This window comes from Pleurodeles waltl, chromosome 2_1 (assembly GCF_031143425.1).
Source record: "Pleurodeles waltl isolate 20211129_DDA chromosome 2_1, aPleWal1.hap1.20221129, whole genome shotgun sequence".
Classification (NCBI taxonomy): domain Eukaryota; kingdom Metazoa; phylum Chordata; class Amphibia; order Caudata; family Salamandridae; genus Pleurodeles; species Pleurodeles waltl.
In genome coordinates, this window is record NC_090438.1 from 810,651,468 (window position 1) to 810,666,233 (window position 14,766).

Sequence of the window (14,766 nt, forward strand, 5' to 3'; positions counted from 1 at the left end):
TGGTTTCAAAGTCTGCATTTGAAAATTTCTTGTGGGGGTTAAGGCACCAGCTGAAGAGATCTTTGCGTGCCCAGTATATCTCAGGTAATAATAATGTTTATGTATGATGTAAAGAGCTTAGATACCCTGCATTGGGATGAGTAGCGCCTTATAAGAAATAAAGCAAAATAGTGGTATTTATATTGTTATTTGTGTAAATTCTGGGGCAGACCAACACATCATATATTCTTACAGTGCATTCATATCTCTTATATATGCAGAGATTGAACAACTTGAAAACAATGTCTCTCTTAGGTTCCTCCATAGCAGCTAGGTGTGAGGATCCAGAGGGCTTCCAGCTAGAATAAACAAACAAAAGGAGGCCTGATGGCCCCTTAACTTCAGCCTTTGTCCTGGGCCAGCAGGAATTTAGAATCAGAAAGCCCTTTCCCATGCTGCCCAGAATGAAGGAAATCCCTTCAGAAAGTGTGTGCAGGCACTACTTTAAATGTCCCACTACATCAGATAAATTCATCATATTTTACTGGGGCCACCGACTTGAAAATACTGTATTTCACAGCCTCCTTTCTAGCCTGCAGGAGTCATGCTGAGTGGGACTCTTCCCTCTTTTTATCTTCCTCATATGCCCTGCAGGGTTTGTCTTCAAGAGGGCAGGTGGGAGTAGGGTTGAGGATGGCAGGATGCAGAGAGCAATCAGCAAGCAGGGACATTCTAAGTAGCACGTTTGCACGCTAATGGCCCTGCGAATGATAGAAATGAAAAGGGAAATTCTTTTGTCCCCCCAACCTCATCCCCTATGTCCCCCCAATACAAAATCTGGGGAGGGGGTACATCCCCCACACTTCCTACGCCAATGATAGTGACTCCTGTGTTGGATGTATATGGGGTAGGTGTTAGCACGGCCTCTAAGGGGTTACATGACGTGTCCTCTGGATACTGACGTCACTCCATAAGCAACTGAAACTTGCCAGCTACGCATATTGCCAATAGAAGCAAGCTAAATTACTGTTTTTTTTCCTCTATAAAGCTTGTTTTTAAAAATTCTCTACGTTTTATAGAAATGAACACTGCTGTCTGCTTTCCATTTCCTAGCTGTCATCACGTTACAGCGCACAATTCTAGCGTCTTGCGCAATGCGCACCTGGGAGAACCAGGAGCGTCACGGGAACACGTCGACTGGACGTCATTATGTTGAAAATGCTCTACAAGACCCACGGACTATTAACCAATCTCTGACGGGGGTGGAGCCTCTAGGAAAGGCAGCGCCTATCCAAGGCCTTGCTGACGGGCGTGCTTGTCTTCTTCCGGGATGGGCGTCAAGGGCGTGTGATTGCAACCGAGCTTATAAGAGGTTACACAGACCCCCACCCCTGACAGCTAGTCGTGTCTGGAAAGCATGAGGCAGGGGAGTGGTGTGGGTCTTGTTGCAGAGAACGCGAGCGTGTAGAAGCGGTTTTCCAGGGGAGGAGGAGGAAGCCCGGCGCGAGGCCTCTGGCTGTAGCTGCACGGAGCAGCCAGCGAAATATGACGCAGTAGCGCTGGGCGCGGAGCCCTGCGGACGCCGAGTGCATTCGAAGGCTTCGGCGGTGCCCTCTCACTGCTCCGCCCGTGAGCGGCCGAGGCGGCGGTTTGGGTTATTTCTAATTGTTCATATATATATCTATAGTTGAGTATATTCGAACGGCGGTGCTCTGACTCTGCCTTGTGGGTCTTGTTTATGAGTAGGTGGTAACGAGTCCAGGAAGCAGATAAACAAAAGATGGCGGCCGCCCCTCCACCTGCCGCCATCTTAGAGGCGTCCCGGAGAGGCCCGTCACTATTTCACAACCGCATAAACATGCTCGGGTTGAACGAACAAGATCGGGGAAGGAAAGCACGGGGGGATTAGTAGCGACCTAATAGTCTTTGTCAGTTAAGAAGGGGTTGATTGAGTTCGTGGCGGGCTCCTCATGGTTCCCTGTCAGGGGTTGTAAGATGGCGTCCTAGCGAGCAATGCGGGCGTCCCCGCGACAATGAGTGTGGCCCCGAGTGGCCTTCAGATGTACCCCGTTGGGGGACTCTCCACGATGACCCCCCGTCACCAGAGGGAGCGGCCGCGGCTCAGCGGGAGACACAGACAGGGACAGCGGGCGGAGGGCTGCTGATTTTGGGCTCGGGCGGTTTCTCGCCTCTATTTTTTCCCCCTCGTTTACCATTTGCATCTGAGTAGTTGTTGACACCTAGTCTCTGTGCTGCAGCCCCTGCGCTACAAACGGCCACAAATGACCCGGCCGCTGAGCACAAAGAATCGCGGCAAATACAAAGTGCAGTCATGATTATGACTGGGTGACCACTGCCTGTTTTTTAGTTGATATTTTCTTTTGTGTTCGAGAGGATGGTAAACATGATGGTGAAGGTTTGGGCTGATGCCAGTTGCATTTTATGGGACACATAATTTGCTGCCTTTACAAGGGATTGAACACCCCGTTTCTCCCCTCCTTACAGTCAAACGTAGTTTGCCTAAATGCAGCCAATTCCATGTGGGCCTTTTGTTGTCACAAAATTAGCTGTCCACCATGGTTGGACGTCTGTCACCTCTTAAACCCACAGTAAATATGATCGATCCGCGCTCGTTTTGGGGTTGAAGGTAGGTTTCTATTCGAGCCAACCTAGCAAGGGGTGACCATGGCCCTTCTTTGGTGACCTGGGGTCCTAATAAGGAGAAAGTGCTCTTATAAAGTGACAGTGACAGCATCTCCCACAGCAACCATGGGAGACCCAAATTCCCGGAAGAAGCAAGCGCTAAACAGGCTTCGTGCTCAGCTCAGGAAGAAAAAAGAATCCCTGGCTGACCAGTTTGACTTCAAAATGTTCGTCGCAGTTGTGTTTAAGGACAAGGTAAGACTTCGACACCCTACTGCCCCCCAAGTAGTATGTTTAGTAACGGACTTTTAATTTTGATGCAAAGTACATTGAGGCAGTGTCTCCGCAGGGGTGAAAGTATTATGTGGAGTCGTGGTGCACCAAAGTAAATAAACATTTCAGTGTAGTAAACACATGGTACGTGTCATGTGGTTTGTTTTGCGATAATTGGTCTTATTTTGCGCTGTGCCAGCCAGTAAAATTGTATTTTAAAAATCGATTCTATTCCCGTTTCTCCATCGTTGGTCCTCGTATTAAAGTACTTGTAATATTGTGGGTAAGTACTTGGTGTACGTAGATGGACAAGAGAATGGTGTTTGTGTGTAAATCTCAACTTTCATGTGCGGTGAAACAATGTATACTTAAAAATCCAACATTAAATCCCACGCAATTCTATAAGCAAACTTGTCAGGATCTTCCATTCTGAAACTGACCCTCATATATGATCTGCCTATTTAGAGTTTAACATTCCAAGGTGGGCGGGGCTTGGTTTAGCAATATTAATTAGAAGCAAGTGGGTGCTGAACTTACTGTGGAAGATAAATGCTTTCAGAGAACTAACTTTAAAAAAAAAAAAACGGAGTTTAACCTTACATAATTTCAAAAGTGGGCTTTAAAAGAGCTCAACCATCTGAGCTTGCCTGCCTGTCTTTGCCTTTAGAGCCCAACTGCGAACACAACATGTAGGACGTTAATATTGTAAAAACACGACAAACTGAAGTTAATACACTTTAACATTGAATAGTGTCAGTGTGCTACTTAAGTCTGAGTATTTGGTGACCTTTGTAAACATTTTCTACGCATAGACTTGGACATTTTACAGAATCCAGGGCCCTGTTGAACTTCCCACGAAGCGCTCGACAAAGACATCGGCTTGAATTAACCACTTTTTAGGGTCGAGCCTGCGTCACTTTCGAGACGCTTTAGGAATTAGAAAGGGGCTCGGAGCCCCGTTGACGTCACGTCAGTTGTCTCATTGGTTCGTGGGCTTGCCTGATAAAATCTGCTTGCTTTCATTAGTGGAAGGCACGCATAGGTCATACCTTTTCCGGTGGTTAACCCTCCTCGAGCGCAGTGACCAGTAACTGGAAACATGCGCTGTTTCCCGTCAGGTTTGTGGACTACTTTTTTTTTTTTTTGTTTGCAGCGCGATCTCGCTTGGCAGAAGTCGAGCGCTTTGCATAACTTCGACCCTGTTACAGTTCACTCGTAATGAAACCTATCGGCCAAAGTGCCGTTAAAGTCAAATGCGAGACCATAGTGCATTGCAAGTGCTTGTTATATGGACAGTTTTTGCTTTCTTTAGTGCGGTGCCCTAAGTGTGACAGATGATGGTCCCGTTGCAACTTCACCATGACCCAGACTCCAGCTACTCAATACTGAAGAGGTCTAAATCGTTCTGGGGCTATTGTCTTCCTTTTCAGAGAGAACTGGCAATTAGCCTTGGACTGTTGCTATTGTAGTTAGGACCAAGAATGATTTGCAGAGGGCCGTTTCCTGGGTGACGTGGCATGCTTTATTCACTGTTATGAAGCGGCATTACCTATAGTGCTACCCCAAAGAGGAACCAGTGCAATTTATTTTTTGTAACTGACAGGCCTTGTTAAAAAAAAAAAAACTGCAGATTTTGTAATTTAATTTGGCTTGTTCTTAGAGCAAGGCCCCTCCGCCCAAGAAGCGGATGTCTCATCTTTGGTTAAACTAAGCGATTCGAAAGTATTTTTTTTTTTTTACTGAATGCAATACTGTTAGAATGAATATTTCTTGAAATCAGTTTTGCTAAAATGGTAAAGTAAATGCCGTAAAATTTCACTTGACTCCTACGTGTGAAAGACTAACCGCTTCAGTTAGGCAATGGCTAAATTAAGTCTCCCCAAGCATTCTCGGAGCCCTTCTAGTATCACCATTACACAATAATGGTAAAACCAATACATGGTTCTCTAAAATGTAGGTCTGCAGTTGGTTGACTAAATTTCGTGCGCTCAATGCAGGATTTTGTTAAATACTGCTTCAAACCTCCGTCCCGCCATTTCGAAGGGTTCTAAAAATAAGTTGCGGCTTGTACCCAGTTCATAATAATTTCATTAGAACCTGAAGGATAGAAAACAATCTTTCATGTTAGGATTCAAACTCAAGAACCCCCGGCTTGTTCACCACTAAGCATCTAGCTCATTCAACCTTCCCAGCGGGTTAATTGGTAGCTTCGTGTCAATTATTTTTTTTTTTTTTTTTTTACTCCCTGGTATGTCATTAGTTTAGGAGTTTAATCCGTTTTTGTAATGGCAAACAGTTTATATAAATTCTTAATTAATTGCACAATACCAGAAAAGTTAAATACCGCTGAATTAAACAAATGTGCAATTTCACAATACAACTCTTATCTGGTTGACGGTTTGGGGCAAGATACACTCCTATACAGGATTCTGATTTGCACTATTCATGATGTCCCGCACGTGGTCATGAGGATTTGACTTGAAATCATTACTCTAGGTAGGTTGTTTTTATTGTCCGTAGTTTATCAATGTAAGCATAATGACTGTAGTGGCAGTAAATGGCACATTCATTGCATAGACTGTCGGCCTCTCTAATGGACATTAGACACTATTACCAGTAGCTGGAATGCTCTGAGGTCATCGGTAAGCAGCAGCAAGCCGCTGGCAATGACGTCTCAATCTTGAAGGGAGGCGGGTGCGGTAAGACGTGCTGATGGGCCCTTAAAACTGCAGTCAAGTCTCACACCTGATTTAAAGTACAGGTGCGAACAATAGCGCCTATTGCGAGTTTCCGGGGAATAACATGCATATTTCGGTGTTTAACGCGCAGAAATTCCCGTGGCACAGTAAATATTGTATGTTTTTCCCTGTCAAATTTCGACATGTTTGACCTGCCAAAATGTAACATGTTTGAGGTACTTAACACACCTGATGATCAGACCTGCCAATCTACAGCTAAATATTGCTATGAAGAGGGAGTGGGGCCGTGGAGGACAAGGCCTAATGCTGAGAGCTTGCTAAGAGGCAGTCTGCCCTCCACAAATACCCCCACCCCCACACACACACACAGCCACTGCAAAAAGGAAAACAAGCATTTGCAATGTAATGTTTCACATTTGTTTGAGTTAGAGCTATTGGCGTTGTAAAATCATAACTAGACTTTTCTGTCCGGTCCAGGTTATCTGGCCCTTAGGCTGGGCGAGAGGTGATGTGCCCACTTCTATGCCTGCGAGGTTCCAACGTTTGGCATCCCAAAGCCCCTTTGTCACCAGACACCCCTTTCTGCAGTGCCTTACTCCTGTTCAGATTACGCCAGTTGCTGGGCAGCTTCCAATTAGCCACGTCTAATTTCCACCTTTTGCTTGGTTATGCAGGTGTGGGCCACAGGCGCTCTGAGCTGCGCCCCCCAGGCTTGACTGGCCTATTCAAATTTTGCAAGGGGAGCAGCAGCAGGCTCGGCCAGTAGTGCTTGGCACCACTTGTGCCAGTCTGCTTTGCACCCCCTACTTGCCCAGGGAAATTAGCACCCTTTGCCATGCTTCCTTTCTCTCCGCCAGCTCTTAAATATCCCCACTGTGCTCCTTCAGCACAGGAAGTACTTTAAGGGTTATTTATAGCACGTGCTTGTCTTACATTAAGTGCCATTAAAACCTAAGTCGGTATTGCTGAATTTTCAAGGTTCCTTTAATGCTTTCCCTGCATGGTTAACAAGCAGTCAAAGATCCCCCATAAGATCTTGTCTATTGCTTCTTCTACCCATACCTGACCAGCTTTGTTCCACTTTGTTTTAATTTTAATTTTAATCCAGAGTTCCCCAACTTCATGACTTAGGCACATGTATCATCACAATGGACCTGGCCACTTTATTTTCCCGAAGCTTGTTGATTGTCTGCAAATTTATTGGTAGTCTGCTGATGCTTTTCAGAGGTGTGGCCTTTTGGCTTTGCCAGTGCTTTTTAGGTCGAGTGTGCAAGCACTCTGGCCTGTTGTAATCTTTGTGGGCTTTTAATGTTTTATGTTTTATGTTTACTTTGTCCTTGGGACAAGTAGGCCCAACCCCCTGCAGCACAAACCGTTTGGCTGTCTGTTTACAGAGAGTTGAACTCTCTGCAGTTGAGGTAATGTGTTTCCAAAAGATAATACTGTTGGAACTTGTATTTATGGTTCATTATTTGAAAGTCTTCATTATTAGGCTGCGTGCTGTAAATAAATGTTTTAAGGTCACACTTCACTACTGACGTTGGTTCCAGTACAAAAAAAAAAACGTGTACACACATGTTTGAAAAGTTTAGGCTAAGAGGCTAAGTATAATGCTCCCAGAATGCTCTCTGATTATATGCAAATGAAGTGTCATTTAGTAAAATGTGTTGATGCATGCTAGTATTTCCCAAAAATATTTCTAATGGAAAATCAGTGTAACCATTTTCAACACGATTATGGGAAGCATGAAAATAAACAAACACTGACAAAGCCAACTAATCTGACATATTTTTATAAGTCTTTTAGTTTCATCAATGCGTGTCTTGTTTTGACATGGCTTTTGTAACACTTTATTGTTGTGGGAGCTACCAGGCCCTCAACATTGTAACAAACATTGGCAAAACCCCCCCAAAAAGTTTTTGAACTCTTAAAGCACACGTTGCCACCAGCGGCATAACAAAGGCCCCGCAGCCGCCCTCCAGGGGGCCCGTCAGCACAGCACCTGCCCTGAGTGAGTCTGGAGAGGGGGCTCCTCCATGTTCTTTGCAAAGGGGCACCCTCCAGTTTCGTTACGTCACTGATTGCCACTGTAGTTCCTGACACTGAACAAAACTACTTTGTGTGGCAATATGCTCCTTGTGGAAGAGCAGAATGCGATCACTCACAGTAAAGCCAGCCGAAAGAGAGAGAAATAGAAGTTTAATAAAAACAAAATGTCTTTGTTAACACCAGACCTAATTAGGGACCAAGACCCACATGTAGGTAGCTTTTTGCATGTCGCAAACAGCGACTTTCGCTGTTTGCGACGTGCAAAAAGCACACTGCGATTCACAAACCCAGTTTTGCGATTCAGTAACCTGGTTACCGAATCACAAAACGGGTTTGCGACTCGCAATTAGTAAGGGGTGTTCCCTTCCTAATTGCAACTCGCAGTGCAATGTAGGATTGTTTTGTGACCGCGAACGCGGGCGCAAACCAATCGCAGTTTGCACCCATTTCAAATGGGTGCTAACACTTTCGCAAAAGGGAAGGGATCCCCATGGGACCCCTTTCCCATTGTGAATGTCACTGTAAACATTTTTTCAGAGCAAGCAGTGGTCCTGTGGACCACTACTTTCTCTGAAAAAATGAAACGAAAACGTTTCATTTTTCGTTCTTGTTATGCATCTCGTTTTCCTTTAAGGAAAACGGGCTGCATTACAAAAAAAACTGCTTTATTGAAAAGCAGTCACAGACATGGTGGTCTGCTGTCTCCAGCAGGCCACCATTCGTGAGGGGGTCGCAAATTGCGACCCACCTCATGATTATTCATGATGTGGGCATTTGCGAAGCCCTTGCGAATCACAGATGGTGTCAAGGACACCATCCTACATTCGGATTTGCGACTCGCAATTTGCAGGTCACAAATCTGAACCTACCTACTTGTGGCCCCAAATTCTTAAAGAAAGTCACAAAAGTGCACCCATGGTATATGTCGTACCCCTATAAAATATTTGTGAACTGTATTTTAGCGTGGGTAAATAAGATGTGTAGATTTGCTCATGTGAAAATCTATTGAGCATTTGCAAGTTCATTTTCCCTCCAGCCACTTTCTTCCCAACCCTGGAAGAAGTTCTAATTCTGCCATTGTCAGGAGTAAATGTCCAACCTTTCTTATTATGGGAAAATATTAGAGAGAAGCTGGTAAAAATCTTTATAACATGCAGGTTTGCAGACTCAAAGGCATTCCAGCCCTGGAACTATTGCTTACTGCTTCCTCCAGCCCCAGTATGCAGATCTGCAGAAAGGTGGCAAAATAAGGAAATTGCTACAGTAGGGATTGAAACCCAAGTATTCAAGCCCTACTATGGTAGTAGCCCTGGCATAATCAGAGAGGCTATTAATTGCTGCCATAATTTGTTGCCACACTACATGGTACCAAAGGGACAAGTAGATCTTTTTACAGGACAAGTAGATTTGAGAAGCAACCTGTCCCCTGGACAAGTAGATATTTTAATAAATTCCACACCCCTGCACTTTACTTACCACTGGCTGGCTTCTACATGGGTCTCATTCCCTTGCTTCCTATTGCTCAGGACTCTTTCATTTACCATTGGCTGACTCCCACATGGGTCTCGTTCCCTTACTTCCTGTTGGTTAGCAGCTCCCCCGGGCCTCCAGCTTTCTCCTGCTCTTTGTATTCTTTGATTCTTTGTCCATGCTGGGGAGCTTGGGCCAACTACTGCCTCTCATCCTATCCTGGTACATTACTAGTAAGACCCCCAGCAGGGAGTAATTGTTGACGAGTGTTGTCATTACTTCCCAGTAATCCCCTGTTGAGTGTTGGGAAGACCCATACATGCCCATGTTTCAGTGAAAAGTCAGTTAATAGTGTCAACACATGTTCCTTTGGCATGTTGTGATGCCACTATAATTAACGTTTATATAATTAACAGAGACGTAATATTAGAAGGCAGGCCGTTTTTTTGTGTTGCTGGGGTTTTTTAAATGCGCCGCAGTCTGAGAAGGGATATCAATTTAATCTGTTGTGTGTATAAAAAAAAACTAGTCTATAGTAAAACGATAATTGTCAAGTATATTTGTAAATGTACATAAAATCTGATTTTCTGTAATTAGTGTATGCTGATTTATTCCGTGGGGTATATTGAATTCTGAGACTATGCTGATTTGGGGAACAGCAGCTGCGCTCAAAATGCAGAAGCATTTTAAATCCCTCCCTACACGGAATAGCGAGGATGGACAGTGCAAAGAGCAGCAGGGGGCTTTTGAATCTGCTTGAATAATATGTTGGACTTGCAAGATCAGATAGGATTGATCAGATGAATAAATCTAAGACAGGTGTACTGTAATGTACTTCTCAGAAGATAATTGATACCAAGACTCTTCTACATATATTCAGAGCAGCTCGATCAAATTAAGTGGAATCTATGAGAAATTCAGTGTCACAAGCTTTCCAAACATTCTTTGCCTCGGTTATCAAAAGCTAAATAATTTTTATAACGCAGAAATTATACCAGATTATTTAAAACGTTGAACTAAAAATGCACCAATTAAGTACCGACATTGCGACATCTAATTTTCTTCTATGGCCATCCTAATTGATCAGTAGATGTTGTGTAAACACACTGGTTCAATCAAAAAGCTTTTTGCCCCCCAAGATTATAAATAACTTCAACTAGCCTCTTATGGCAGCCAATAACTGTATAGCCAGCCACACTGAAGAGTAACACTTGTATATCTGTTTTCCCAAGGGCTGCGTTATTGAAACACATATCCATACTGGTAAAGACACCGGTCTTCTCATCCTCTTTAGTCCTATTCAATTTCAGTACAGGCAACACAATGCCAATTCATATTCCTTACGGTCTTTATTGGCTATTGCACCAAAGCACTATATTGATTCTCCTCCTTCTTAACCATCTTTAACTTGGTGAGAACCCTGAACCAACCATGATGGTTTATGCCATTATGCAAGGCTCTAAACTGTCTCCCATTCACTGGTCCATTTTAGGTCTTTCTGAATCACCCCTAGGGCCCTCATGTGCTCCTCCAGTTTGCTGCTAAGCCACTTTCAGTTTAGAAATCATTTGACAATCACCTTTTTCTTCCATGTATTTACTTGGGCATGTAAGGATGCCCGAATTAGCTTAAAGCTAGACTGTCACCCATAACTCTACATACTCAATTTCCACCTTTTGCTTGTCTTAAGGTGTGGGTGGGCTTTCACAAAGCTCTCGAGGTTATGCTGCTGTGGGCCACATGCGCTCTGAGCTGCGTCCCCCAGGCTTGACTGGCCTATTCAAATTTTGCAAGGGGAACAGCAGCAGGCTCGGCCAGTAGTGCTTGGCACCGCTTGTGCCAGTCTGCTTTGCACCCACTACTTGCCCAGGAAAATTAGCACCCTGTGCTATGTTTCCTTTCTCTCCGCCAGCTCTTAAGTATCCACAGTGTGCTCCTTAAGCAGAAATGGGGTGGAAGTACTTTAAGGGTTATTTACAACACGTGCTTTGCCAACTTTAAAAGAAGCCACAGTTGATTGTTTTAGCAGTCTATTGGCTGTTTTATCTGGCTCATTCTTGAAGGCTGAATTTTTGCCTGGGGTGGCTCCTTCGCAGTGGCGGAGCATTGCCCTACCGGCTGATCCAGCAGCTGAAAAATAAAAACAGTTTACTACCATTTTATTTTTCAGCTGCTGGCTCAGCGAGCATGTGCAAGGAGGGGTGGGGCTGGGCCGTGGGAGGAGTGGAGTAAGGGCGCATGTCAGTTTGGCCGGCTGTCTTAGGCCAGCCAAACTGACATGTGCCCTTAGGTTTCTCCAACCTGGCTGTGTTGCTCAGCTGGGTTGGAGAAACTGCAGACTCTGAGCAGCAGACCTGGACACTCGGACCAATCATGAGACTGCTCTCATTCTAGGTATAGCATGCTAGTTATAGCATGAGGAGCACCAGGGTTGCATGGGGCAATCGGTGTTGGTGTCCAAGGGACTGCTGGGACACCAACATCCTCGGAAGGGAAGTGAGGCGGTGGCAGGAACAAGGTTTTAAAAAAAAAAAAAAAAAAAAACTTTCCCTCCTACACACCACCTGGGATTTGCTGCAGCAGATTTTTGCTGCTAAGTAGTGTTGTGAAAAAAGCAAGATTTTTATATATGCTATCAGTGCTTTATTCTGATCGGTTGTATCACCCTCACTGCTCCAAATTGGCACACAAGATGCACATGATATATCAACTGAATGCCTCATTCCTGCATTTACTGCTGCTAGTTTTTTCTTAGCGATTAATTTTTTTAGAAGCTCTCATTTGATTAAATAAGATTGGTCTTAAAGGACATTTGATAAAATCAGGTATTGCGCAAGTTCCTGGTTGTTGTAACAGTTCCTTTAGACTTTATATTGTGTAATGCTGCTGGCTTGTGTAAAATGTTTAAAGCTGCTACTGATATTCCCCTTTAAAGCTTGCAGGTTAACTTCAACGGGTTCAATTGATTATTTTAAGCTTACAGCCTACCCATTTAAGACTAACGTTATCCTCTCTTTCAGAAGAAAAGGTCAGCACTTTTTGAAGTGTCTGAAGTGATACCAGTTATGACAAATAATTACGAAGAAAATATTCTGAAAGGTGTGCGAGATTCCAGCTATTCCTTGGAAAGTTCCTTCGAGCTTCTACAGAAGGATATAGTACAACTTCATGCACCGCGCTACCAGTCCATGCGCAGGGTAATGTCAGTTGAATGTTGAACCATATAGTAGTGTTTTTCAAATTGTTTATCCAATTCAGTCCAGCTTGTGTAACAGGTTTTATAAAGTACAGCTAAGGAGACAAACCTGTCCCTGCCCCTAAAAATTCCTTCTTGCTTAGCATTTCCAAGCACGAAGAACCAAGTACTACTTAAAGATGGGGTTGATGAGATCGATGTTTGAAACTTACTCTGTGGGAGCCAGATCTCCAACTTCAGCATAGTTAAGCAACAACCCCAAATGAACAAGTAGTGCACAACACAGATAATCTGAAGTAGGTTAATTTCAAAGATGAATATCTGAACATTTGCCAGTGTCTTATGCCAAATGTTAATTGTTCATGAGCCTTAAATGAAGTTCCCTAGCTAGCTTGAAGGGAAATTTAAATTTTTATTAAGGACAGAGGCGAAGATCATGCTTTAAATTTCGGTGCTTTTCTCACAGCTGCCAACAACTAAACCTCCATAAACCCTCAGATTGTTGGTGTTGAATTTGTTGAAACAGTTTAAGGTTCTGAACATTTTGTGTGGGGTCTTATCACATGCATATAGAATGTTAATTTATTTTCTATTCTTTCAGCCAACGAGGAGAAACACATTTCAAAGGGCCACAAAGGGAGATCTACTTTCACTACCATTTGCACAAAGAGGACTTGCAGAGGATGCTGCCACATTATATATAGCGTCATGGACACTATTATTGGTTTATATAGTCAAATGTTTGGTGACAATGTGAGGATCACAGGAGTTGTAGTTTTTGTTGGCTGCAGTGAGAAGTAGAGAAAGTTCAAGCATAATTGAGCTCCCAGTCCGATATAGAATTCATTTTCACCAAGTAGCATACGCGAGGAAGACCGCTACAAGATTTGTCATAAGTAGGCTGTGGCAGAATGTGCAACTGATGTTTCTATACAACATTGAATCCTGTAAAGTACAATCTGTAGCCCAGAAGTGTAGCCATCCGATTTGTACTAGTCCTTCTGTTAGCGTATATATAATAAACCAGACAGTCACCTTTAAAATAGACTGCCTTTATTCCTGTCTGCAGGAGCCCAAAAAACACCTAAACTCTGAAGTGATGCAACGTAATGCTCCAGAAGCTCTTTATTTTAGCACAGAAGTAGATAGCTCTGTGGGGGAGTCTGCACTGACAACCTAAACATCTTCTATAAAGCAGCAAAAGAAGTGCACCCATCCACCGAATTTGAAAGGGGAGAGCTTGACTGCTTTCCATACTCTGACTAGGCCCATTAATATTCCAGCTCACTCCCTTGTTTTTGCATTTTACTATTTGACCTCCCTCGATGCTATGTTGAGAGCCCTAAGGGAAATTTGTGGTGACAGCGAGGAGGCATTTCCCACAGCTGCTGTCTTGCAACTTGCAAACAGTGTTCCCCATAAGTGGGAAATCCCACCTGATCTCGTGGTTATATACAGGATGGTGGAAAGGTCGCTGGATAGCCTTAGACACAGGTGGGAGACAGACCTGGGAAGAGAACTGACGCACTGAATGTGCCAGGGTCCTAGTTTATGCACATACGGTATTGTGGGCACACCTCAAATACACACAGGACAACACCCCTCCCCCCGAATCAACCACCTGTATGATGAAACCTCGGGGGGATGCCTCCGTTGTCAGTTACTAGATGCGCATTTTTGCCATATGACATGGGGATTTGTTGGGACTCAGTAGTTTTAAGGACTACCCATACATTAAGCAGACCACTGGACATTACACCATCGGTGTGCTTGATGGGCCTCATTAGCAGACCGCAACCCAAGAAGGTGGGAAATAAATTGACCTGGCTCTGGCGTGATGAAGAGTGGCCTGAAACTGGAGACCTGGGTGGCAGATGTTGTGCTGGGCGAGGGCAGAAGAACGGGCACTGCAGAGGGATGAGACGCAGGGGAATCGCCCCCATGGGGACAGAAGTGGATGCAGAGTGGGAAGACACTGGACACAACCAGTGACACAGATGACAATGCATACCAAGGGGAGGAGGTGAGCATTGCCTCGGACAGTACCTGAGGGGATCATCCCACTAGTGACCCCTCCCCCCCCCAAAAAAAAACGAACCTTGATGCAGCATAGCAGATCAGGCATAGCTCCGACCTCTGATCGAGCATACACACTGGAGGCAGAATACACCCAGTGTAAGTTTACTAGTTGGTTAAACCAATCTTGGAGGAACATGCTGTGAATACATTAAGACCAACTAAGAAATTAGCCTATTTACTATGACTTATTGCTGTATGTTGTTGGGTAAGGGAAAGCAGAATGTACCATCTGAAATACCACTAAAAGGGTGGGGTTGGGGGGTAGAGAATATCTCCTCCCGCTTTGTCAACAAATCTGCTGCCTGGGAGGCTGTCCATCAGTGACAAATCATGAATATTGGGTATCACAGGCCACGTCTTTGAGCTGCATCAATGTAC

General features: G+C 44.3%; 1 protein-coding gene across 4 annotated transcripts in view; it reads left to right on the top strand.

The window, feature by feature from the left end:
• Positions 1–14,766, top strand: part of C2_1H6orf62 (chromosome 2_1 C6orf62 homolog) — a 114,885-nt gene that overhangs the window by 91,351 nt on the left and 8,768 nt on the right. Inside the window, exons 1-2 of one of the 4 annotated variants that reach the window (XM_069218691.1) lie at positions 1,302–2,877; positions 12,134–12,310. In XM_069218691.1, the coding sequence (XP_069074792.1) occupies positions 2,749–2,877; positions 12,134–12,310 (306 nt within the window). In that variant the 5' untranslated portion in view covers positions 1,302–2,748. Of the gene's footprint in view, positions 1–1,301; positions 2,878–12,133; positions 12,311–14,766 lie in introns of those variants that run through there. The other 3 variants (XM_069218699.1, XM_069218706.1, XM_069218716.1) reach the window with 3 other exon arrangements.